Below are 27,993 nucleotides of genomic sequence, written 5' to 3' on the forward strand. Positions count from 1 at the left end.
TCTTTTAAAGCAGTCCTTTATTTTACATCAATTTCCAATACTTATCACAATATCAATACAACACTACTGTAATTTTATCTTACCAGTTAAACAAAGTGTGTAAAAAAACTATTGCAACAAAAAGAAAATTTATTTACAATCTATAATTTTACAGGCGTATCTAAGATACATTTATGACTCTTCGTATTACGTATGTACAGTTCGCAACAATGACACGTGGTCTTAATAACTTCAGCATAAAGCACATCTAAAAAATGCTTATAAAAATAATTTAAAATCGCTTTGTACCATAATGAGAAAACCTTTTTATCTACTCTGAATTAATACAAAATGAAATACTATGAACGTGTGTATAAAAAATATATATACTTCGTCTTTCTAACTCTTCTCCGATGTTGTATTAGAATCGTAATGAACGTATGAAAAGGTACATGAATTTTATCATATAGTTTAAAATATTATTCACTCAAATGTCTTTTAAGCTAATTCTCGTTTCCCAAAATATTAGGTACTATACGTTCTAAAGATTTGAAACTGAATTTTCGACGTATTACTAAATTTTAATTATATAAACGATACAGTTAATCAATCAAAAGTACTCGTCAAAGTTTCTCGACCAAAAGTATGTTGCGAAATGTTTCTTTCTAAGAAAGTGCGCCAATCTTTACATTCTAAATTGAAATTATCGTATAAATTAATATACATACATATACAAATTATGTTTAATTGTACTTATACGAATATCAGTCGTGTGTTTGTTAAAACTCATTTATCGTTTGTCACGAATGTCCGAAATCTAATATCAAACGCCTACGAAACTAAAAAAAAAGAAAAACGATTTTATAAAGTACCTATCTCCATTATCGATCATTCTTTTAACAATTCAAAATATATGATTCATGCTACGTAAAAGTACAATCGTTTAAACAATTAAACATGTGGAGTTTGACTTTTATAGGTTCAATTAACATCGTCCCTTTTAATATAAAATAGACTTTTATGTATGCGCAGATAAACGTTCGTAAATAATGCTCCAAGAAACGCAATTAGAAGTAATATCAAAATTTCTTAATAGTAAAACACACACGTAATAATATTATTATCGGTCACGTATTTAATGTGCTTATCAATGGACTTTGTTTTACATCTGCGATGTAAAAAAAAAAAGAGAAAAAAAAAATTGCAACACTCGTTCAACGCGTCGCGTTAGAATAGGATAAGATCTTAGAGGAATACGATAAAATGTTTTACGGATAAAAGAAACTCTTTTTTTTTTCTTTTTTTTTTTAGCAAAATCAACAATTTCACGATGCGCAATGGCGACGCTAGTCAATCTACGCGACATTCAGATCGACGAGTCCTATAATAATTAGTGAATCGAATCAAGGCAACCGTTTGTAACTCCATTAAGGTACAGAGGAGGATCGGCACTTTCGATTCGCGATTTTCCCTCTCAATTGCCAAACAAAGCAGCTTTCTGCCTGAATTGCGCTCGCCTCGCTGCTTTTTCCTCCTCTTCTCGCTTTCGTTCCTCTTGCTCCATGCGGATTTCGTCCTCGAATTTGCTCGCCTTGCGTAGTTGCTCGATCTGTGAAAACAGTAATTGATGTACAGGAAACATTAATTGGCACGGATACGCTTTCGCGAATCCTAAATCTATTATGCGCATGGGTACTTGAACAAAGTCATTCATAGTTTCATAGTTTCATAGTTTCACTCGTTCACAAATTCATTAGCGCGGTTCGTGCCGCGTGGGTCAGCGGTGACCCGCGGAGAATCCTCCTTTTCAAATTTCCTCGATATCTTGACTATCGAGAGCGTGGCGTCTTTCGCCAATATTACGCGTAATGTAAATAAATATTTATCACACGTTAGTGTCTTACGATGGACAATTTAAAAAAAAAATTAAACGGTTGTGTTTCGATCGATCCAATAAAAGTCAATCAAAAGTCGATCGCATCGAGCCAATAAAAAGTCAGTTAATTTTTGAATTAAATTAAAATTTAATTAAATTAGCCTTTTACTATTATCACGTGTTAATGTTCATCGTACCATAGGTCGCTTCAGGTCTCGTCAGAGATCCATAGATCCTTTTTTTTTTAAATCTGGTCGATGTTCTCGCTATCGAGGACATTCAGCCAGGACTATCGTTGACTCACGGAGGCTATTTCTTTTAATCGTTTTGATATTTTACCACCGAGAACGGTTTTCACCATTACCACGCGTAACATAAATATTTGTCGTGTGGTGAGCCATTACCGAGTCACCGAAGGAGTTTGCATCGGTTGATATTTTTATCATCGAGAGTGGTGTTACTCGTGGTTCTTACGAGCAGTGAGTTTATCGTATCCACGGAGTGTCCGTGTAGTCCACGTTGGAAATTTTGGTTCCCCGAAACTGGTTCCGCGGTTAAAAGTAATTTCCAGCTACACGAAAGAATTTATACCTTGGCTTCGAAGAAGTGTTTGGCCCCTGTGACTCCCACCTCGTCCACGTCGACTTCTGTGAGACGAGCTAGCTGGCCCAACCCAGAATCCTGTTCTAATTCACCGGCATGCGCCTTGCGGTAGATCAGTAGAAACTGTAACAAACCAGAAACCATACGTGTCAACGGATAAGATTGAACGATCAAGGCTTACGGAACTGTTCCATCGAGTCGTGAGATTGTCGATTGCCATTTCACTTCCGTTTCGACGGTTGTGCGAGTAACAATGAAAGTAAAATATCGAGAGGAGGGGTGGGAGGGGATAGACTTACCATTTATTTCCTGTTATACCGATCTACAGTATAATAATACCGTAAAAGGAAATACTGTGCAAAAATGATCGCAAAATCTTTGAAAAGGAACCAACAATATTCTGTACACGAATAGTAACTTGTACGAAGACGGTTCATTGTCTACAGAGTAATGACTCGTTTCAAGATGGAAGTTTCGAACAGAATTTAAACTGAATCATCGTTCGCCACTGTTTACGTTTCTTCAGCTTGAACGACCGACAGTTGTGCAATTAACAACTCGGGTTCAAACTTCAAAGTGATTCACCAAGCAGCGGGCAGATCGACGCGGTAGCTGCTAATGAAAACTAAAAACTTTTGCGTTTGTGTTTTCGCGCGAGTACCTGTTGTCGAGTGATTGGCGAGATTTTCCCGATGAAAATAATACCAAACACGACCAAATTTCGACCACTCTTTGGTCCTGTGTGCGTTGTGAGAATCGTTTTTGAAAAATTTTCAGCTACGATTAAGAATAGAAGCAATCAGTCGTTAATTACTAATTACCGATCGGTAAGTGAAACATTTCGATTCTCAAAAATTCACCGAAACGAAACGGTCGCGGCTTGATCGATCGGTCGAGCATCGAGCCAGTTGAAAATCATTTGAAATGTCTGATCTCAATTAATGACACGATGACTAAGAGGAAGGTGAGTGGTGGTCACTATACCGAGTTCAGCGACGCGATGAATCACGGTGATCCGTGAACAGCCGACCGATCGCATGCATGCAGATCGAACGCTTTGTTCGCGAACCACGAAAAGTCACGTAGGAATGCACGGTCATGCATTTGCATCAAGTCCGAGGACTTTCCTTTGGTGCACACGCGTGTCTTCGCATTTGCGATTTATCCTTTCTCGAACAACGGGCAAACATTGTGGTTTCCAGCGAAAGTTTCCCTATGGCGCCAACGCGAACGCTTCGTGCTCTCGAATTTTTCAACGATCATTTTTCACCTAGATGCAAATTACCGCGGAATAAATAGCCGCTTGTTTAACCCTTTGGACTCGAGAGGAGATCCACCGAAATTCGGTGTACCATTTTCTAGCCGGGAAAGCTTCGTGGTTTGGATTTAAATATCACGTTTTTGTAGAGTGTGAACACACGTATTCGAAGTGTATAAAAATGTTCCATTACGGATTCATTTTACGACTTAAAGGATTTTCTCGAGGCGTCGGTTTCCGGTTGCGAAGACGCCTCGAGTGTAAAGGGTTAAAAGAAGTGTATATTGTAAGGAGGCAATACCGAAAAAATGTAATTCTACGTGGAAGGTTTCTGAAGTGTCTCTAACGAATGACTATAGTAGAAGCAAAAAATGTAGTTACTTTTGTCATGAATTTAAATTTTTATATCGGGAAAACTAAGATTTATTAATGTAAAATGCTTATTATAATTTTGTTTGAAAGTACATAAGTGAAATATGAATTAATTATATTTCTATACATTTGGTATTGGGAAATTATTACAAATTGTGCAACATTGGATCTATTTTCATCAGTAGAAATAATTGACGCAAAACTAAACTTATAACTGTAATAGTAATAAAAAAGGATGCAAAGAATAATAACATATGTATAAACAAATGAATTCTTATTACATACAAATATATTTACATGAAAAATTATTTAAAATACTACATCTAAGACACATTAGTTTTATTCAATTCCTTTATGTTCTTCTCCAATTTGCATTGATGAGTGTAGCTAAACATTTTTCTATGCTTGGAAGTAACCGCTGTTAAGAAACCTAATAATTGAATTAAAATCGATAAAAAATAAAAACAGTACCCTTTGGCATAGAGTAGCAATAAAAACTTAAAGAATTTTCTCGAGGCGTGAGTTTCTGGTAGCAAAGAAGCCTCAAGTGCAAAGGGTTAACCCTAGAGTGGTCTGACTAAAAAGTGTAACATGATTGGTCCGACAAAGTCTGCCCAAAGAAAAAAGTAACTTTTTACAAATACGAGCAATGTTCCTTTTTTTTTTCTCTATCGATATTTTGCGATTTGTAGAAGAACAAGCAGAAACAATGCATTGAGTGGAAAAAATACATTACGAGTATTTACTAGTTCCTTTGCAACGTAATTTTATCTGTTTACCGACACTGCATCTGTGCATAGTGCATAATTGTATTTTGATCGGGGCTACGGTTAAAAAATGCTCGAACATTGGGAACTATCCGTGATTGGTATTCCTTTTCCAGAGAAATATTTTCAAACTACTCGAAGCACATTTATGGCGTACTTCACTTAAATAGAACACCATTGACCCCCACGAGTGTGCACACACGGAGAATAAACACCGAGCATCGTCAAACAGCTTGCGCGCGAGTTTCACGCTAAACACCCCAGGGGCCGAACTATTTTTACAAAGGATACATGGCACGTGCGTTCACGCATTAAACGTCGCGGACGACAAGCAAAAATAAAACATTTTAATTGTCCTTCGGTAAAGCTGGATCGTCATATCGGGAAATTAGTCGACGATTTGGAACGATACGTCACTTTTTCGGGAAACAAATATTTTCCAGTATTTAACAAGTTTTCCAATACTTGTCGTTATTTTAAATTTTTATTTTAAATTTTATTTTAAATATTTTAACCCTTAATGGACCAATGCAGCCATGCAAGTGACGTGGCAATTTTTCTTATCGGATCATTTAATACACTTTATCATTTTTATTATTTACATATTTACAATTAACGTGATAAGTATTGTGCCAGGTCATTTCTGCGAATTTGTTTCCGTTTGTTATCTACGTTACGGTATCTTTTGTTACGTGGATTTTTGTGCTCTTCGCGTGCATTCAATCTCGTTTCGATTTTCTAAGAAAACGTGCGCGTTCGCACAGTTGAGTTTATTATATTTTAATTTGTCGATAGAACCGTAAAATGTGACCGCAAACTGTGGAAGGAAAATAGACTTCTTCTTTGGATGTTGCATCATATTCAAAATAAATAATCAGAAAATGCTTACTCTTGACCGAAAGAGTAAATTGTAATTAATACTCGATTAAGGATAAAATTTTACTTGGTAATAAAATTTGAATCTCTCTGCTGAATATAAGTGGACAACTATGTACACAACTGTATATTTATAAAATTTGTATATTATATATGTAACTCGTTGGTACTTAATTAAATAAATTACTACCATTAATTATAGCTACTTTCGATTTAGTGAAAGAATAAAAAAGTTGGGTTTATTATATTTTAATTTGTCGATAGAAACGTAAAATATAATCGCAAATTGTGGAAGAAAAATAAACTTCTTCTTTGGATGTTGAATCATATTCAAAATAAATAATCAAACTGTAATTAATACTCGATTAAGGATAAACCTTTACTTGGTAATAAAATTTGAATCTCTCTGCTGAATATAAGTGGACAACTATGTACACAACTGTATATTTATAAAATTTGTATATTATATATGTAACTCGTTGGTACATAATTAAATAAATTATTACCATTAATTATAGCTACTTTCGATTTAGTGAAAGAATAAAAAAAAGTTTTGCATAGAAAGTGAAACGAAACGAGACAAAATGGGCCGTCGAACTCTGCTCATCCAGTGAAATTATAACGAGCGAACGAAAGTATTCATCGTCGTGGCGATTTCCGGTAAAATGGAATGGTTACGCGAACAAAACTATTTCCTGCTTTTTATTAGAAGGTTCATGCGGAGGAAGGAGAAAATGCTCGGTGATCGCGTAGGATGGTTGAATTTTTTGGAAAATGAACGGTAATCAACACGTGAAATGGCCAACCTCGCGGAAAGAAATGCGTCCATCGCCATCCTCGTCCACTTCCTGTATCATTGCCTTCAAACCGAGGTGAGTCTGTGGTGCACCTAACACCTCCATCATGCGTTTCAGTTCGGACAGGTCGAGGTATCCATCGTGACCAGCGTCGAACCTGCAAGTAATCAATGCATCGATTAAATATAGCACGCGTAATGCGAAGATCTTATCGGTTATGGGCGATCATGACTTTTTTTAACATTTATAATGGATCCTGATTTTTTCGACATTTACAATCGATCCTAACTTTTTTCACATTTATAATGGCTCCTGATTTTTTCGACATTTACAATCGATCCTAACTTTTTTCACATTTATAATGGCTCCTGATTTTTTCGACATTTACAATCGATCTTAACTTTTTTAACATTTATAATGGATCCTGACTTTTTCGACATTTACAATCGATCCTAACTTTTTTAACATTTATAATGGATCCTAACTTTTTTAACATTTATAATGGATCCTAACTTTTTTAACATTTATAATGGATCCTGACTTATTCGACATTTACAATCGATCCTAACTTTTTTAACATTTATAATGGATCCTGACTTTTTCGACATTTACAATCGATCCGAAACTTTGTTAACATTTATAATACTGGGTTGTTCGGAACGTCATTTCGTTTTCCAAAATGGAGAATGTATAATTTAATCAAATGTTTGTACATTCTAAAAAGATCGTGTTTCATTTTCACCAAAAAACAAAAAAAACGAAATGACTTTCCGAACAACCCAATAGTTATATATTTTCAATATTTATAATAGATATTGACTCCTTGATGTATTTATAATTCATAATAGATTTATAATAGATATTTACTCCTGATATTAATAGACTCCTTTGATACTTATAATAGATCCTGATTTTTTCAACATCAAGACTTTTATGTTACACATTAAAATGTTCATTAAACATCGTCCATGTGAGTTGAGTTTAAGACGAACTACAAGTCACGTTTATTTAGTTCGATGTATAACGTAAACTATACACCTTTGTCGTAACCATACTACATAACACTGCTTCGCGCATTATAACAAATATACGATAGTTGAAACGTCGAATTGATTGATAAATATTATTAAAACATTCTTTAATTTCGTAAAGGTGATATTTCGAATGGAATGTTCAGTACTTAAACGTAACTTTGAACAGATCGAACGAGATATCATAATGTAAACAATCATAGTTAGGCACCAGATAACGACCAGAATAATGACGCTGTTAGTTTGCGACAGGTCATAACATAAATAGAGTTACATCGATAAAGACGTTGTTCGATTCTTTTTCGAATATCTGCCATTTCATTGTTAGAATAATTAAGTGTCACGATGCAGAGACTAGTATCAAACTACATAATGTTACTCCAATCGTTGTCTGTCGTCTATGACAGTTGATGTTGGTCTATTGTGTTTGAGCGGACTGGATTTATATTTGCAGTTAGGTCTTAATAACAGCATTCTAGTTGCATATCTCGTTTCTTACGCAATTATGTACATATTTCTTGCTTATTCGTTTTTATATCACGTATCTGTACTCTTATACTCGGGGAATAAAAACGTTGAATAAAGTATTTGGTTGTTCGGAAAGTCATATCGTTTTCCAAAATGGAGAATGTATAATTTAATCAAATATTTATACACTCTAAAGAAATCGTGTTTCATTTTCACCAAAAATAAAAAACGAAACGACTATCCGAACAAACCAATAAAATAAATAACCGAACAGTTACGAAGATATTCCGTAAAAGTATATTTCTAATGAAAATAAACGTTTCTTATATTTGAACAGTTATATGGAAAATGAGATATCGATCGAACAACAATTTTGACGTGTATATCAAATATACGGGTATTATTACAGGAAATTGTTGATTTTCCATTTGTCTGCATTTGGTACCAAACAGACTTAAAACGTATACACCAATTTTTGTTCAGAGCGAATTGTTCAGTGACGTGAGCGAATTCCGTCGAATACTTTACCGAACTCCCTGTATAAACATAACTGCTTATATCTCGAAAACGAAGTCTCAGATTGCAAACCGAAATTCGCTTGATCGATAAAACGAGTAGAAAGCTGCGAACGTTTAAAATAAAATCGTCGAACATTGAAAGAAGAAAAGTAAAGTCTCTATCTTAAAAAACGCGAATGAAATAAAATGAACGTTAACACACGTGACGTTTCGCTGGAAATATAAATACCTCGTATTCGAACTTGTATTCGAAAACGATTGGCGCGTGATTATTTTCATCAGTGAAATACGCTCTCGAAATTGGACCCTCTTGCTTCAGAAACACCTCGTGTATTTACCACCGTCGCTGCGTTCTATTTCCGTTCCGTGTTCTCCAATAAAATAAGGTATCGTCCCGTTAGTTATCGAAATAAATAAATAAATATCTATAAAAGTTACGGTGTAAGGGTCGTTGCAATTCTAATTCCTAGGAGAGCTCGTTAGGGGAGTTAGACGCCGTAGAGACGTTAATAACGTTTCCCGCTGATATTCAACGTCAGTGGATGTTCTCGGGCGCAAGTCAATCGTAGAGAATTCCGAGATTCGATCTTATCGAGTGATGCGCTTCGTTGAATCGACAGCCACGGTGAACGCGGTCGTAACACCCTGGAAAGCTATTCGCGAGGTGGCTAGCGGAATCGTTTACACGGAAAGTCGATTTCACGAGCTTCCGGTTTACAGACACACACAGCAACGCACCGTTGACATTTTCCGCGACTTTCGAAATCGGTGTAACGCCGATCGTTCTCACGTCCCCCCACCATTTCGATCTAAATTGCATTACACGTTAATTAAGAGCAACGAGTCACTCGATTGAAGCGTGGCAAACGCTTTCGTTTCCATTCATCGTAGGGAGATGCTTTTTAAAAATGCGGACAGACGTTCACCTGGACGCATTGTTCCCCGTACGGTGTTTGAAATTGTAGAAAAGAAGAAGAAAAAGAAAAAAAACAGAAAGAAAAATCCGGGAGCAAGATTTTCACGGTTATTGAACCATTTGAATTTTAATCGAAGAAACCCGCAGCCGTGGATACACGCTACTAAGATGATTTCTTTGTAAGTGTTCCGGGAGTATCCGAGTGCTGTTAATTATTACTTTCGTTTTTCGATTGAAACTGTTGTTCGTTTCACAGTAGCCTGTTAGCAGCAATTCAGCGGTAGCGATGGCGTTCAGTTTTCACAAATGAGAACAAAATTAATATATTTATATTAATTAATTATAAATATATTATAATATAAATATATTATAATTATAATTTTCTTCCCTCAATTTCTTGTCAACATTGTGCTTTACTCGTAACATATTTATCATTGTTCGTTTCGTTTCGATTGAACGTAATAAAAGATCGCAGAATTTAACGAACTTTTTATCTACAATGAAGCAGTTTTATATAAAAATCGAGTAACAAAGAGTTATCGATATTATTTAATCGAAAAAGTGATTTCTCATTAAACGGTACGAAATAAATTGCTTGATCGATGACGCATAAAAAGTTGAAATTGAAAATTATGAAATGGTTTCAATTGAATCACAATGTTCGAAACAGAAATGTTTCTAAAGGAACAGTTTTAATATGTATTAGAAATTGTAACGATTTAATTATACTCTGGAGAGCGTTTCAAAGTCTTTCTTTATCGAGAAGATATGGAACACTCTATTGTCCGTTCAACTCAAAGATAAAGTACAGGTAAACAAAATCACGTGACTCTGACAGGGCCGTATTGACGAGGGTCCCGAATATTCGTGTGCAGATTTAGTAGAATTTCTACAAGTTATAATCCACGTACTTAAATAGCAAGATTATTCGTTCCTTTTGCACGATCTAGATTCCGTGAACAAAATTTAACGAACGCTCCGCTGTTTATTTTCAACCTTTTGTCTCACCTTTTCCTATTTCAATCTGTGTAACGCGGAGTCCAATAGAGAATTCCGATCACGCAACGATCTGTTGTTTCGAGTGCGCTTTGTTTCTAACAATAAGTTAAACGTATAATGGTATCATTCTCTTTATCCCGTGATCGACCTTCGACGTACGTACGTACATAGATTGAAACGTTGCAAGATAAAAAAGTATTACGTTGTTCGAGTAATCGAAATAACACACTTGAGTAATTGAAGATGTCGCTTATTAATTTTTCAAATTAATACGATCCATCGAAATCGATCAAGTATGTACGAACATTTCATAATCACCAGCTTTACGTAATGTTTCGAAAGCACGTTTTTGCACGTTTTGAGTTACTCAAACTTGTTCTACCTGTCCATTTATTTATCACGGCCTATCTTTATCTCAATATATGTATTATTATACTTTTATCTCGATACTCCATCTTATATTGTATATGTAGAAGTAAGGTAAATGTCCCCGTGTCTCCTTTACCGACCAGTTTATTTGCTTCGCGGTCTCGGAATCGTATGTTGTACCGATTAATATCAAAATCTTGAAATATTACGATTAAATAGTAGTGTTTATTATTCTAAGTAGCAATTACGGAATAGTTGTTGCATTTATGGGTAATATCCATGTACAAGGATAGGCGTTTTCATTGATGTATGAGTAGTCAGATACTAATAAGGTAAAATAATAAATTTTACTTAAAAACGTATATTAAACTGTAAAGTATTGTATACAAATAAAAGAAAAAGATGCACCTAAGGAACAAGCGGAATAAAAAAAAATAATAATGGAAACGAATCGAAAATGGGAACACCGTGACGAATAATTCTAATTTTTGTATCGTTTTCGTGCAAATATTTAAACAACGCTCTAAAATTGAGTCAATCGCGAAACTGAAGACTTGGGTGATTACGATACTCCGTATTTTATCCGATTATCTTGTATTTTTAGTAAAAAGTTATTATTTCCAGATAAGTGCATTCTTGCAAGACGTTTACATTTCATCAATGTTGTTAGCTAATCAAATGTTATATTTAAAGCGAAACACGCCGTAGACACGTTATCTTCTCTAGTCTCTTTCCTAGTTTTCTTCCCCCAGTTAAGATGTTGAAGTTACGCAACGTACGGAACCAATTCGCGAAACTAAATTTTTCACACTTGGTTGATCGTGCCAACAGTTTAAAGTGTAAAGACGAAACCGTTCGAGCGTAATATTTCGCAAATTGCTAACGCTACGATGTCTAACGCGATAACGATTTCATCGGGTCGATTTTTCCGGACGTGTGTCGCGAATCGACCATCGAGCACGTTCAATCGTTCCGTGATAAGAACAACGAAAAAGCGACTCGGAACGAAAGTGTTTACAGACACTCGTGTCTGTACGGTACTTTATTTTTTTTCCATCACGGCGACGAGCAGAGTACGCCTATTAAATCGTCTACTTCAGAAACGTACCCTGGTACGTGCAATCGGCACCATCGTTTCGATAAATTGATTCGAACGCGTCTGGAGAAGCTCCTTTCGGTCAGGGTAAAGAGCAAGAATCGTTCGAAGGTCGAGGTTACACGTTTATATGCACGGACAAGCAGCGTTGATCAATAAGAGTGCGAGAGAACCGTGGACGCGCGTTTCTTCGATACTGAAACGTATATACCCCCACGTGGATACGCAATCGAAGACGTTCGTTCGCGATTTCACGGCTCATTTGAATAATCAATGGACGAGCACGTTCTGTCGCGGCAGTGTATACTTTCAGCGAAAGAAATACCGACCGGGAGAGCGGTATTTTTCCATTTATTCGCCACTGCGCGCACATTTCTTCGAATCGATCGGATCACATTTTCTAATTAAGCGACCGATCGCTGAAATTACATTACCGAACGAAATATTCGATAATTGATCTCCGCGTTGCGTAAATTACGCGTTTGATTGAAATACGACTCGTTCTTTTTCTCCAAGTCTTTTTGTCACATTGATCGAAAAAATTACATAATGCGCTTTCTGTTTACCGGAGCTTCGGTACAAACAAACGAGTCGTGAAATTAAATTCGTGCGTGGAATTTTTAGCAAACTTTGCGTACAGTATTAATCTTTTTGAGTTTTTATTTCACGGAGTTATTCCGTTTGGTATTTAAATGTCTTTTAATACCTCGAAACTATACAACATTCCCTTTTGGGGAATAGTTTGTTTTGGGTTGTTTGGGAAGTCATTTCGTTATCCAAAATGGAGTATATGTAATTGAATTAAATGTTTGTATATTCTGAAAAAATCGTGTTTTATTTTCACCAAAGAAACGAAATAACTTTCCGAACAACCCAATAGATTTGTCGACTCGATTGTATATTTACTGTTGTTCAAAGTTCGAGTGTCGTAGTATTTTTTTTATAATAGAAACGACAAGACTTATCGAACAGCCTGGTTTATATTCTGTTCATATTTTCTCGATATATTGGGTTGTTTGGAAAGTGATTTCGTTTTCCAAAATGGAGAATATATAATTTAGTAAAATGTTTGTACACTCTAGAAAAATCGTGTTTTATTTTCACCAAAAAAAAAAACGAAATGACTTTCCGAACAACCCAATATCAACGTATTAGTATTACCTATGACAAACACTCGAAAAATGTATATTATTCAAAATTATCATTGAAAATAGTTTCTATTGACTATTTTTAGCACCCAGAAAGTATGTGCTAATCTATAATATAAAAATGTCGAGTACAATCGTGTAACTAAAAGTGACTATTGTATCACAAATATCTTTTAAGTCTTCTATCAAAAGCTACGAAATTATTACCGAAGTAAGCTCAGAAGGAATTACGATTCTCCAAGGATTCATGAATATTTTCGATAGGAATACTGTTCGTAAACTTTCGATGACGTCAAATTCACGTGCTCGGAATATTAAAGGAGGGGAAAAAAAAAAACAGGACAAAATTTACGAGCCAGCGAACGTTTCGTATCTACCGAGATTCATTCTCATAAATCCTAAATTCGGAATTACAAAGCTCGTCAGGGTGGATGAAACGAGTTCCATCGAAGCTTTTGACCTTTAGCGTATACTTGACCTTTCAATCTTTTATATCGTTGTATCTGACACCATTCGTTTCAGTTTCGCCGGCAGTAAAATAAAAACGATAAGGATTCACGGATCAATTGTTTCGAGACTTGTAACCAACACGAATATATCGATATCGTTTAATTCCGATACCCAACAATAATCGTCAATATTTAATTCGTATGTATCATAAAATTCACAATTCCTTCAATGTATCTCAAAGATTTTTCAGTTTCGTTAAAAAAAACGACTCTTACGAATTATAAATACAACTCGGACATTCCATTCTTTTTAACATTTTTAGTTCGATACAAATGATTAAAAAGTCATTTTATTTCCCAGAATGGAGAATATATAACTTAGTAAAATATTCATACACTCTAAAAAAATCATATTTCATTCTCACCAAAAAAAGAAAAGAACGAAATAACTTTCCAAACGACCCAATATTTGCACCTTACACTTCTCTGAAAATATTTCGTTCGGAAAAAGGGATTAACGAACATAGAACCTTCGAAGGGACAATTTCGTACGACAGGACGTAGCAAGAACGTCGTTTACGACCAATGGACAATCACGTAGAAATATGTACGACGTTGATCCAAAAAAAATGTCATATTCATCGAGTTGGGTGGAAATTGGTCTGGTCGAAACCCTACCTTACACGCTGGTAATTACTATTACGACGACGAACCGCAACGTGACCTGTAAGGCGAATCGGTTCTAACCAGGCCAGGATTATTCAGCGATGGATGCAGGAGGGCCGTGTATTGTTATCGCATAATCAATTCTTGCATTATTGGTCGGGCCCGCCACGTGATTCGTTCACCAACGTTCTCCAAGACTAGAGAGAACTGGGTCAAGGTGACTGCCGGTACTTGCTTGATACATTCCTCTCACCCTTCCACCATTCTTTCCAAGATCGATGCGGTCGAGATTCTCCTTTTGTATTCGGAAGGACGTCATCGCCGCCACGGGTCGATTGCGTACGGTAGCGCGGTGCTTTTGCAACTACTCGACTTTTGGCAGGCTATGCAACCTTTAACTGAGAATTCCCGACGTGGATACTCCGATGGAGTGATTTCGTTAAAGATCGACCGTTTGCGAATAATATAAATGTTCGATCGAAAATCGAACATTTTCTAAACGAAGGTGCAACCTTTACCTCGGTCGATTGACCGAGACAACCTCGGATAACACGAAAGGACCCATGGGATTACACAGAACCGATTCGAGTAACCTGTCCAATCTTTGATCGAGAATTACCGAGGAGTGTACCCGAATAGAATTTCGAGAAAGTGGAATTACGAGAAACGGTATAAGAAAATCGCTATTTAATGGTACCTTTTGGAAAATTTCGGCCAATAGGCTAATTCTGTCTTTCAGAGACAGTTGAAGAGAAATCTGAAACCGAAGAAACATCTCTTCCTTATCGTATTCATCGTATGACGATTGAATACATTAATATAACGAATCTCATAAAAGATTATGAACTTTCGTTGCGTATATACATATTAATAATTGAATGTACGGTAGTTCCCTCTTGTACGAAATTGAACGTGGTTCTAGTAGATAATTGGCTCTGGTAAATCATCGTATGTAAATCTATCGCCGTGTTTCGGGAATACTTTCCGTTATGTGTAGAGTGATCGTTAATTTAACGGATCTCGTGAAAGATTATGAACTTTCGTTGCGCATATACATATTAATAATTCAATGTACAGTGGTCCCCTGTTGTATGAAATTGAATGGGGTTCTGGCTGGTAATTGGTTCTAGTAAGTAATTGGTTCCAGTTCATTGGATTGCGTCGCGTATAGTATGTAAAGCGGAAGTGATTTAGCGAACAGGAAGAAATCCACACCGGAGGGATGACAAAAGAAGAACAGTGCGAAGTAAAGTGCAATACGCGCGTGATCGCTGAATAGAAAAATATACGACGAAACGCTCTTATTGCACACGATACTTAATGCACCGGTATTGCGACCGTGCATTGAAGAAGTGCATTGAAGAAGTGCTTGAATCGCGCTGAATCGCGAGACACCTGAAAATCCCATTGAGCCGTGGGATAATGACTACTAGTCGACGAACTCTATGCAAGGATCCAAGCCAAACAAAGTCCCTAAAGTGCATACACCGTGTTTTTCGGATGTTTACAACTTGCCGCGGCTCGAGAACCAATAAGGGATTCGTCGATATTTGTACTATCAACATTTTTCGCCCGATAGAAAACCGATGTTCGTTAAAACATTATAAATCCGAGACATTTAAACGAAATGACACGATCGCAGAAAATTTATTGTACACGATACGAAACGATTGAGAGGCAGTTAATACAACTTGGAAAAATAAATCGAAGATACAAGTGAACAATGTTTTGACAGTTTTGAATTTGTTCGAAGCGTTCGATGAAAATTTTGCCCGTGAATCTTAACACGGACGAATGTCACCTTCATTTTTTTTTTTTTTTTTTGTTTTCGCGTACGTGCAAACGTTCTCGACCTTTGACACGTACGTGTAAACGTAATAATGGTATTTTTAATCTCTAAATATATGCTTGCCGCGGTCACGTCGATTCAATTGATGTGAACACATGTTGTCAAGAATTGCAGAAAAAACAAAGTTACGCGCGATATTACATTCGGCCGCAACGCCTTTTTACAGCGAACCATCTGTTCCCATAAAAAGAAAGAAAGAAAAAAGAAAAGAAGAAAAAACTTCTTTCGAGCTCATCTCGAAAGGAGTAATGCACATGTAATTGCGTCGCTAAATTACCATTCGTATTATTATTAAAGACCCCGTGACAGCCGTTTAAAAGAAAAAACAATTTAATTACCAGAGCGATACGTCGACATCGTTTCGGCAGTAAAGGCCGTGAACCGATCGATATAAAATATCTTCACGACGTCTGCGAGCCGTGTTATCGAATAAATCCGCGCGTCATTTATGTATTCGGAACGCGTGCTCCTCGCGAATGGTTTTCAAGTAACGGTTTGCTCGTCGTTATGCGACAAGTCTGTCAAACTGGGAGCTGCATCGAGCAGAACTATTTCTTTTTAGATATAATAGCGTTATAATGCCGGTCACAGGCCAACAATATATATGGTTCGCAAAAGAGAAAGCGAAACGTATAAATAAACCGGACAGTTAAGCGCTCGATTCTCCAATTAGGGTATTGTGTCTCAAGTTGTCGCGTTTTCTGTCCCTCGAGTTGTCGCAAGTTCAAAACCGCGACATTGCGCGAAAGATGACGAGCAGATCTCACATACTTGTCTGCAGGACTGTCGCATTTCGATCACGTGATTTTGACAATTTGAGAGACAGTACTGTACTTGCCAAACCGACGAGTATTGATTTTTTTTACGACGAATATTGATTTTTGGTGTTGGATAAGTAGCGTGATTAGTTGATTGGTATTAGAGACAAATGTTCCACGGTGTTGGTATAATATTACAAAATATTGGGTTGTTCGGAAAGTGATTTCGTTTTTCAAAATGGAGAATATATAATTTGATAAAATTATACCTTTGCTCGTATTTCGTATAATAATAACCGTTCGCGATCGGGATGACTGGTAAGTATCGGATTGTTCGTAGTCATTTCCAAAATGGAGAATATATAATTTAATAAAATGTTTGTGCACTTTAAAAAAATCGTATTTCATTTTCACCAAAAAAAAAAACGAAATGACTTTCCGAACAACCCAATAGTTATATGTTTTCAATATTTATAATAGATATTGACTATTTTAAAATAACGAGTTTAAAATAAAATCGTTGAACATTAAAAGAAGAAAATACAATATAACATTACAATTATAGAAATTAATTATTTTCAAACCCTAAAACACCAATTCAGGCATATCGTATTTGCTTGTCGCGGCAAAAAAAGTGTCTGTACATGGACATCTAACATAAAAGTGTGCGTGAAGTTAATTATGCGAATCTAAGAACCATTCAAAAATGTATAAATCGCGTCTGTTAACGAAAATTGAACAAATTTCGTTTCGAATTGAATCCAGGAATGTTAGATTTCCCAATGGTACGCAACTTCGCCACAAGATTCATAGTTGTTACGGGTTCGGTACAATGTTTGTTTATTTCTAAGAAAATAATTCGTCCATCGAGAGATCGAGCGCAATTCGAGAGCTGTAACTCGTCGATAACTTCCATTTAGAAATTGTAAACCGAGATTAAAATCGAGAGCGAACGACGAGCATCGACATCGGCGAGTATAATTCAATGATGCGTTTCATTTGACAATTTATTGAGAGAATCAAGCGCGAATGCAATCGCAAGCAACGTGTGACGAATCGCTTCATGAATCACACCAGCAAGTACACGCATGTGAATCAAAGTGTTACGTACATGCGGTGCGGTTAGTCACGAAACGAATTCACGCCGCGCGTTGTCTGATGACTTCCGGTACCGTACAGTGTACCTGCGTACACTGTCGCATATGAATTTTGGAAACTGTCGACTCGGTGCGTGTCCCCCATTGAAAACAGATTCCCGGCCCGGGAAGAGTTTGCTTAGCTATCGTGAACATTAGGTAGAACATAACGCGTACACGACGTGTTCTACGAGTTTCGATGCCGAGTATAATACCTCGTAGCCCATTAAACAAACGTACATCATTTTTATCTCTCGCGTACGGTGACTTATACTCGAGATTGTCCACCATCTTTCTGTTGTTTCGGTTTACTGTTCGCAAATTGTAATACGTTAGTATATTAGAATTAATTGAATGAAATTTTGTAAAATACCAATAAAGAATCAATGCTCCGTTATTGCCACAGGCCCGAAAATTGATAGCGGCTCTGTCACGAGCTGGTAAATATGCAACGTTCCTTCTGTGAAGTGTTCAAATTGACGTTGAAGATTTTCCATCGCTCACCCAACTCGACTACTACCTATGGTCACCGAATTGATCATTGGATTATTACAAGTGGCGTATTAGCACTAATAATGACATATTAGCGATATTAGTATCTGCCAGCGGCGACACAGGCGACTCCGACAGTAACAATTTAAAGGCGGAAGCAGTCCATTGTTACATATTGTTGTATTACTCTTCTATATTGTTTCATCGCGTTAATACAGACCGATACACTGCGCTACATGTGACCACAGAATGGATAATATTTTCTACGTGGGAAGAATTCATTGCAACACGTTTAGTCGTGCCGGAATAGGTCACGATTTTCCCCTCGAACTACCGTGAAAGGAGGAAAAGATAATGCTACGAAAGAAGTTAAAAGTGGCTGCCTTTTACGCGGTAAAAAAAAAAAAGAAAAACCAAAACGAATTCCGTTCGAATCGTGTTAAGACTAATAACACGCGCCGCTATTGCTTCGTTGCGGAGCAAAAGGTCGTTTATTACTGTAAATTTTACGTCACGATTTCTAAGTTCAACTTTTCGAATAAAATTCTTCCTAACGAGCCACTGTTTCCATAAGGATCCAATTACGCTCACTGTTTCGCGAAAGTATTTTTTACAGATACACGCGATCAAAATATCAAGTCACCGTTTCCGATAAATCATTCGGCGTACTCGTATCTCTTTCGAGCCAATTAGATTAGGCTAGATTTTAAACGTATCAGAATTAATACGAGAGTTCTTTTCAACGTTTCGATTAGTTTCACCGGTTCTGAAAATTTTTCAACATTAAGCCGAGATGCGTCAGCTTATGAATAAAAATTAACTTACCGGTGAACAAGTTTTACAAACAAATTCCGATTTTACTCGGTCGATCTTAGATCAAATCTGACCGATTACGTTAATAACGGATTTGTTTGGAATTTGCAAGAGTAGAAAGCTGTTATTTATTGCAACTCTAAACTTGGAAATGCATTTCAATGCTGGACAGTCATTTTTATTTCAATGTGTCGGCACCATCGAATTTGCATGTCTTGTACTCCAAGTTAGTTTTACCATTAAAAAAAAAATGTCATTCTCGACACTCTGCATTTTAACATTATTAAATGATATTTTAATTCGATATAATTGCATTGATTTGAGTTGAGTTTCAGTTTTAATATACACAGTTTAATTAGACGTAGATTGTTCATTTAAGGAATTTATCAATCGAATATAATTTGTTTACTCAAATCACCTTTATGATAAAGAATATGGTATCAAAAGGAGAATGTACTGTGTCCATTAACACTAGGTTTACGAGTCGCGTCATTTTGACGCATTTCGATCGATGAGGAAAATCACAGAAGAAACCTTTTATACTTTTCCTCTATTATCATTCGTGCCGACTTTTATCTATTCAACGAGACAAAGACACATTAAAATTCATTTTCTTCAAATATTTTTCATCTTATAACTCTCTATACGTATTGTACCTATCTCCACAGATACGCTTGAATTTCGTGCAAGAAATATCCGTAAACCTAGCGCACAATTTTTTGCATTCTTTCACGGTAACAACGTTAACCGTAGAATAATGTACTTGTTATTCAACATTGTCACCGCGTTTACGTATATTAATCAGAACGGAATTTTACAAGTGGTGGAGTTCGTTTGTTACAAGCGTTTAATAGCTTTGATTACCGGTGACCCCCACAGTGTGACTGGAAAGGCAGATGCCGGGCACAGGGTGTCCCCCATGGCGGACAACGAATTAACCATTTAAATATTCTGCATCTGTACAAGCACGAACCCGCTCTTTTGTAACTTATTACTGTAAGTTTGAAATTTTTTGGAAAGTGCATTGAGGTAAGGAGGACTCCGCAACAGGAAGTAGCCGGTTGATAATCGCAACCTACGTAGACCCATCCACGACCATAAATGACCAACTATACGGTTACTATCAAATGTCAGCGAACTTGTATATCAGACCACGGTATAAAAGCGATACGTATTTATAGTCGCTCGTGCGCGATAAGCATTTACTTGGTTATCAATGGATCGACTTTCCTCGGATCGTTTTATTGTTAACTGTTGGTACTTATATATATATAATGGTATAACAGTTATATATGGTATAACAGTTAACTGTTATTACGTTGACAGCCGTCATTTGAAATATATGCTTGCTCTCAACCCTTTCCACTCGAAAGGCGATCCTCGATCGCCATTTGATTCGGTGTACTTTCTCCAATTCGGGGAACCATCGTGGTTTGGAATTGAAATTAAAATTGAATTGCTCCTTTCTTGTAAGATGTAAACATATGTATATGAAATGAAAATGTTTCGTTTGAAATTAATTAGACGATTCGAAGGATTTCGTCGAGGTGATAGTCTCTGGTAGCAGAAAAGCTTCTAGTGCAAAGGGTTAATTGTGTAAGATATTTAACGATTGGAATTACCCCTGACAAACAACGACGAACAATATTAACGAAATTTAAAAAAATAATATTTATGAAATTTGATAGTCTGTCAGACCTTTCCAAAAACATTATTTTTGGAAATAATTTTCAAATTTATTTTAAAGATTCCCAAACGTCCACATAACAAATTCAAGAAAGTTAACACGCGTTTGGAGTCGATTAATATAGTTTGCATATCATGATCGTAATTTACCTTAAGAGTAATCACCACCATGAAACTACATTAATTGATTCCAAACGATGTTAACTCTGGTAAACAAGTTATTTACCTATGACGTACTATCTCTAACTAAACGCACGTGAAAGTTATTCAAAAATAACTCGAATACCGTACAATTAAAAAGCAGTCGGAACGAGGTCGAGTATAAATTCATTTTCGTTTCGGAGAAACTTCACCGATCTTGAACCCCTCGCGTTTTAATTACGTTTAAGAATCTGGCGAAGAGCTATCGATTAAAAAAGTATCTAATTAGAAGGACAACACCTGGTGTCGAACACAGTCTTTTTATAAGTGTAATCGTCAAGGACATTCGAAGGTCAGTTTTATTTCGCGGAGTCATGAATTTTGAACGTAAGATACGTCTATCCTAAACCATCTGATTCCAACATTCAACTTATAAAGTGGCATTGATAACGGGATCAACGATTCCTTGAATAGTTGCGCAACACGCGTCACAGCAGTTCCGAGATGACAATTCAAAGACATTGATGGCTGAATGAATACCTCTGAGACCACTGATTTGTCACAAAGAGGATACCAGGACACTGTGTTTAAAAAAAAACCATCTTAACCTTCAAATACCCTCAGTACCTCTACCTCTATAAAACAGATGTATCTATCACAAGATGTTCCTCTTTTAACGTAACTTTTTCTCGAGCTAAGTAACACGATCCAACACACTCGATATAAATAAAAATAAACGAAAAATACCAAATCCAGTCGGAGAATTGTTCTCAGTTCGCTATTAGATAGCGAATTACAATGCATAAACGTGTTTTCTTGCACCTGCTTTCTAATTCTGTTCCGAGGAATACCCCCGCTTAAGGCAATCGCTGATAACGAACAACAGACGTCGCATAATTATTTATGCGATCGACGATTAGATAGTCAATAAATCTGGTAGCGCGAAAGTTTCACCGCGAGCCGAGCACGTGCATAGGTATCGTGCACGATAGACGATACCTAGGCCAGAAAGATAACTACGCTAAGCACCGTCACCATCGAAGGAGTTGTCCTTGTCGTCAGAGAAACTAGCTACTTACCCACTTTTCCTTGCTTCTGAACGTCCCACGGACTGGATATGGCATAAATATGGATACGGATATCCATTATGTCGCGCGTGTAACAGTTAACACGCTTCAAGGACGAACGATTTTCAACGAAATAGACGAAAATACCAATCGACATCGACCCTTGACCCATGACGTCATCTTCAACCTTGGGAGGATGTTCAGATGTTGTATCGTTGGAAAATTCAATTACGAATATATCGTCGCCGAGTTTAGCGCTCGTTTACGTATTCTGGTATGTAAAACAATTCGAATCCTAGTGGTACGTGTTGGTATCCTTGAAGAGACTAAACATCGACAGGTAAGTATCGAAGAGTGGAATCTCCTACGCTGATTGTAGCTAAAAATCCTCCGCCTTTGTTTAATTTTTTTATCGTTGCAAATGAAATACGATGTATGGGATATTTGCTTTAATTCGAGCGTGTGGAATCTAGAATGTTTCAGGTTGTTTCGATGATAGTGAAAAAAGTGTCATAGGAGAAGATTGTTCGTTTTGGAGGAGTAAATATTATGACGATCAAAAATTGTTTTTCGAGATCACACTTTACGAGATTGTAAGGTCATCGACGTTTTTTTCATACGGGGCGATTTGTTTTCATTAACGCAACGATGTAGGTCATAAAAAGGCAAATTCAATTACATGGGACCTGTTAACCTTCAAGCGATCTTGAACGAGAAAGATCACGTTTACGTATATGGGATTTTCCTTTTTAGGAGATGTACACAATTTACGTCTCTCGGTGCATATAAGTAAGTAGATACTTATCTATTTTATGTGAGAAAATGTTCGTAATGATTATCGTTGATTTCCATACGTTTTATTTTTCTCGGTAGACATGGAAACGAAGTTTGTCACCGTGACTTTACAATACCAGAAGACACGCGATATTGGCCAGAAATAATAATTCATTTATCGTGTGTGGAAGTTGGCGTGAACGATACATACTAATTTAAAAAAATTGAAATTAAATCCTTGATTACCAACCCTGTGAAAAGAAACCACGCCTCATAATTACCACAGATGTGGATAAGACCCTTGGGAAGAAATTAAGAGTAAAAAATGATAGATTAAATTTTAAAGGAGATAAATGGGTGGTCGGAATTACCTTAATGAAAATTGTGATAAACCTTGTACATTGTTAGTATATATTACCTTGATAGGCGTCATTTGAAATATATGCTCTTAACGGTGTAAGATATTTAATGATCAGAATTACCCTGTCAAGTCGAACAATGTTAACGAAAGATTCTTTTATTATTGAACTCATGAAAACTATTAAATATTTATGAAATTTGACAGTCTGTTAGACCTTTCCAAAAACAGTAGTAATGATAAAAAAAACACAACAAGTAGTGCCAAATTTATTTCAAAGATTCCCAAACGTCCACATAACAAGTTCAAGAAAGTTAACACGTGTTTGGAGTCGATTAATATAGTTTGCATATCATGATCGTAATTCACCCTAAGGGTGATCACGACCATGAAACTACATTAATCGATTCCAAACGATGTTAACTCTGGTAAACAAGTTAAATATACGTTTGGGAATAGTTTGAAATAAATTTTCTCCTACTTGGTGTATATTTCCCATCGTCGGCGCTATTTTGTAACAAGAATCGAAATAACGTAACGTGTATTATTTTTTCTCATGTTAAGGATAATAAAGAAAAATGGACGTAGATATCCCATGGTCGGAATTACCCTACCTTATTCTACAGTATAGTTAATCGCTACTTCTTCTTCGTATAGCATGACAGTTGCCAGATCGGCGGACATAATGAATTACTGAAACGAATAACAATGCATGACGTACTCCGTGGAAAAATAGACTAACAGTTGTCCGGGTTTTCAAACACTGTACGCTTAATGAACAAAAGCTGATTACTATGCGCTTCGCTGCAACTCGGTCATTCTGATCGTATTCTGTGTTTAGAAATAGAATTCCAGTCGACAGAGTCAAGACGACACAAGTACTACTCACCTTACCATCATACACCTCGTTGCAATTTAACACCGTGTTCGTAAAAATATTTCCAGGTGAAACTGTTCATAAACAATTTCATGTCTATAAACCCAACAGGCTTGTATTACGATAACGTTACGGATCGTCTTAACTGACAATATTAAAAGCAAAGATGAAACCATTCGAGCTTTTCGAATTTCAGTTTCATTTTTGCAATATACATATTATTGCAATATATTATCTACAATAATAGATAATAAAATACAATGCTTACGACTCTTCTATGAGCAGAATCTTCTTACATATTAAATAAAGTTTTCTCTCTTTCAATTCTTCGTTCCATAAAAAAGTACGTATGAATCCGTTTAAGTTTAATCAACTTCAGTAATGGAGATTGTGTACTCGATGAAATTACTAGTAATATCGGGTCAAACGTTTCAGTTACCCTACGAAAAGCTTACAAAGATTACTCGACACTGTCCACGTAACTCTTATTCGTGCTACCATATCACTCTCAATTTAAACTATTTATACAAATCGACTTACGCGAAAAACTCCGGAACAAATGCACCGCGTAAGTGGAGAAATTACACTCTACACTTGCACTTTTGTTTCTTGTTATTATATTCGAAAGTAGAGTGTCGCGCAGCGTGTACAAATATTTGAAACTATCAATGTCGTTCGTGGTTAATACGGTACACGAAATAATCGAATAGAAATGTAATTTTGTTTCATTGACGTGAGAAATAATAATAAAAAAAATGTAGCAATTTTGTTTAGAAAAATCTAGTCAGTTTAAGGTTGTCTTTATCCCGAGAATTCACGGCCTCGCGAAGGACCGTGGGTCACAGTTTGAGAAACACTGATTTAAATGATGAAAAGGAAGCAATTAGAGCCGCGTGTTTACATGGAATTTTTTCGACGTCATAATTAGTAGAATATATCCCTGAAGTTTGCCCGTTTATTTTGAAAGCACCGTGTATAATAAATACAAGCGGTAGGTGTTCCTTTCGTTCTTATTCCTCGGACTTATCCAGAAACGTGATCCCTATCTTGACACGCGCAAAAAGAAACCGACCCGCGGCGAACGAGGAAAACGAGTTTTCCTCGCTATTTCAGAATTAAAAACCCAATCCGCCATTCATTGTCGGTGTTAAAAATCACGCGAGGAGGCCCGAACGCAATATGAGATGCGGCAGGTACTCGTACCGCATCGAGTGCAACGCATTTTGCCTGTCTCGTTCGTACGAAGAGGTTCGACGTAGGAAAAAGAAAAGAAAATGGAAAAGTCACGCGTCGATCATTACGAAACCGCAGACAGTACAATTCGTGACGTAGTTATTTCGTAGCACGGGGAATAAGACGCAAGACGGAGGCCGTGTTGCAGGCCAGGGCAGACGACCTCGAGGAGTCTGTCCTCCGTCTCTCTTGTTCTTCTTGTAGGTATTTCGGAGTCAACCGGGCAGCAGGTTTGACAAGGCAGAAGTAGGGTGCACACGGTCGAGTACTTGGGCATCTTCAAAAGCTTGTGCCTCCGCGCCGCGAAATAACTACGAAATCTCCAGGGTCTACGTTGCACGAAACAAATTCTATTTTCGGTCAAGCCGTGGAAACAGAACCGCGACGCGAGTCTCTCGTGTCTTCGCTTCGGGGGAAAAAATGGCTACGAAATTGGGCTATATTCTCCGGGACTGATCCTCGGTTTAATGGACAGACAATAGTAGGAAAAATCGACGCAAGATGTGAAGGGGTATTATCTACTGTGACCGCAAGCCCAATTACATACGAAATTACGATTACCTACATCATCTATTAAAACTTTAGGATACAGTATGGCGTAGTATTGTATAATACCGGGTACAATACGGTATAGAACCGTATAATATAACGTAGTAAGTATGTAGAGCAAAGTTTAGTAAGGAATGATAGATCGTAATACGTACGTATATATAACACTACACTTACCACGCTGTACTATACTATACCCAAAAATTTTTATTGTTACAGAATGTATGGTAAACCACAATGTTCGTCAGTATAAAAAAACACAACGTAGAATACGGTATGGTAGGTCATAGCATAATTGACTAGTAGATTACGACATAGTATAATGGTAGATAATATATTATAAAATGTAGCAAATTTAAATTTTGTCTGTACCGATTGGTTGCGTGATGTAATTTCGTGTATTCTCATACGCAAAAAGAAAATTGCCCCCCCCCCCCCCCCAAGAGAAACACGATCTGCTCGCAGGGGAGTAAGTAAACTCGAACGTAACGTAAACAAGCAAGAAAATCGCGGCCGGCTCGACAAATGTTGCGATGTACCCTACTTTCGATTTCCTTGTCCTTCATCTCGTAGTTCTTTGTCGGCAGATGGACAACGTTTGTTTCGAATAATACACAATATAAATATGTAAATAAAGGCGAATAGAGATTAGTATCTAACAAAATTCTGGTACGAATAAATACGTATTAAATCTAGTAATTTATTACTAATATACGAGTGTTTATTGTTTTACTACTAACCTAACACTACGCACTGCGATTAATGTTTTCAAATATATTCTAATATTTCTGAGTAAAATATTCGTTTCAAACAGTAAATAGGGAATATTATTCCATTTCAAAGCTTGATGCGTTAAAATTCGAACAAAATATGCTCAGTCGTCGACAGGTAACCCAGGGTCTAATCGTTCTCGAACCGACAGATCGAACAATGATATTCGAACAATTGTAAGCACAAAGACTTGCTCTGGAAACCGTGCCCCTTAGACGGAGAAAAATAGGTCACGGATTCTTTACAAGGAACGTTTATTCCGAATGAAAACGAGGGACAAAATTTTTCCAGGTTTCTACCGGTAAAATCGTGGGCAGACAAGAGAAACGGAGAAAGAACCGGAGAAAGAAGCGGAAGGTTTGGTCCTCACCTGTTGAAGGTTTGTTCGTACTGCTTGATCTCTCGGCGGGATAACTCATGGAACTCGGTGTAAACATTCACGAATTTGTACTGCTTTTTCACTTCTTTCCCTTCTTCGAGCTCTTCGTTGATCCTTTGTCGCCTGCTAAGCAGATTACTGAGTTCCGCGTCTGCTGGCATTTTCTCAACTGTCCTTCGATTTTTGGCCGTTAACCTGTACGATTTCACGAAATTCAATCGCCAACACGAACGACGCGCGATTCGATCGATTTAAACGAGCTAATCCCGAGATTTTTCGCAGGAAATGTAAACCGAGATAGGTGAAACGAGACGCGATTCGAAGACTGCAATGTGAGCTGTCAAATTTGAAGTCAACACAACTAACGAGAAACAAACCAACCAGCGCGGTGAGCCAGCGTGCACTGACGGTGTGTCGGGAAGCTTGGATACTATAGGCACCTTTGGAGACCAGTGACGTATCAACATGGACCTACATACGCGTGGCACCCTCTTTAACAGAAAAATAGATTTACAAAGCATTTGGATATAAATTATAAACTAGATTTCATACCAATTCTTTTAAACTATATTTTTATAATTTTTTACAACGTTTAAAAGTTTTTATAATTTTCAAACATTATTAACATACAGTTAACAATTATTCCAAATTTAAATAGAATGTGTCTATACTGTTTATAGGATTGTATCTAAATAGCTGAATGGATTTCAATGAAACTTTACATTACGTTTCTTTTTGTAGTGTGTTGGTTTTTTTTTTTTTTTGTATAGATTCGTTATTTGTAAAAATTGTTTTCAATAAATATCTGAAAGAATTAAATTTTATATCAAAAAAGTTAAACGAACTACATTTTCTTGTTAGAAAGTATTACGACGCACATATTCGTCTCTGTTAATTTTTCAAAATGTCTCACAAGTGTTTC

At 36.6% G+C, this 27,993-nt stretch overlaps 1 protein-coding gene across 1 annotated transcript; it reads right to left on the reverse strand.

The window, feature by feature from the left end:
* Positions 1-27,480, reverse strand: Swip-1 (EF-hand domain-containing protein D2 homolog Swip-1). Its single transcript, XM_076326555.1, has 4 exons — positions 27,063-27,480; positions 6,538-6,685; positions 2,447-2,581; positions 1-1,588 (listed from the first exon to the last, which is right to left on the reverse strand). Exons 1-4 carry the CDS (start codon positions 27,230-27,232, stop codon positions 1,454-1,456), a joined length of 588 nt encoding a protein of 195 aa, XP_076182670.1. The 5' UTR covers positions 27,233-27,480; the 3' UTR covers positions 1-1,453.
* Between the last annotated feature and the right edge of the window lie 513 nt (positions 27,481-27,993).

This window comes from Ptiloglossa arizonensis, chromosome 14 (assembly GCF_051014685.1).
Source record: "Ptiloglossa arizonensis isolate GNS036 chromosome 14, iyPtiAriz1_principal, whole genome shotgun sequence".
In the NCBI taxonomy this organism is placed as follows: Eukaryota; Metazoa; Arthropoda; class Insecta; order Hymenoptera; family Colletidae; genus Ptiloglossa; species Ptiloglossa arizonensis.

Excerpts from the sequence above, each read along its gene's own strand:
- Swip-1 (XM_076326555.1), bottom strand. The coding sequence starts at position 27,232 with ATGCCAGCAGACGCGGAACTCAGTAATCTGCTTAGCAGGCGACAAAGG. Across the intron at positions 2,582-6,537 it reads GACGCATTTCTTTCCGCGAG|TTTCTACTGATCTACCGCAA; the intron begins GTTGGCCATTTC and ends GGTTTGTTACAG. Across the intron at positions 1,589-2,446 it reads AACACTTCTTCGAAGCCAAG|ATCGAGCAACTACGCAAGGC; the intron begins GTATAAATTCTT and ends CTGTTTTCACAG.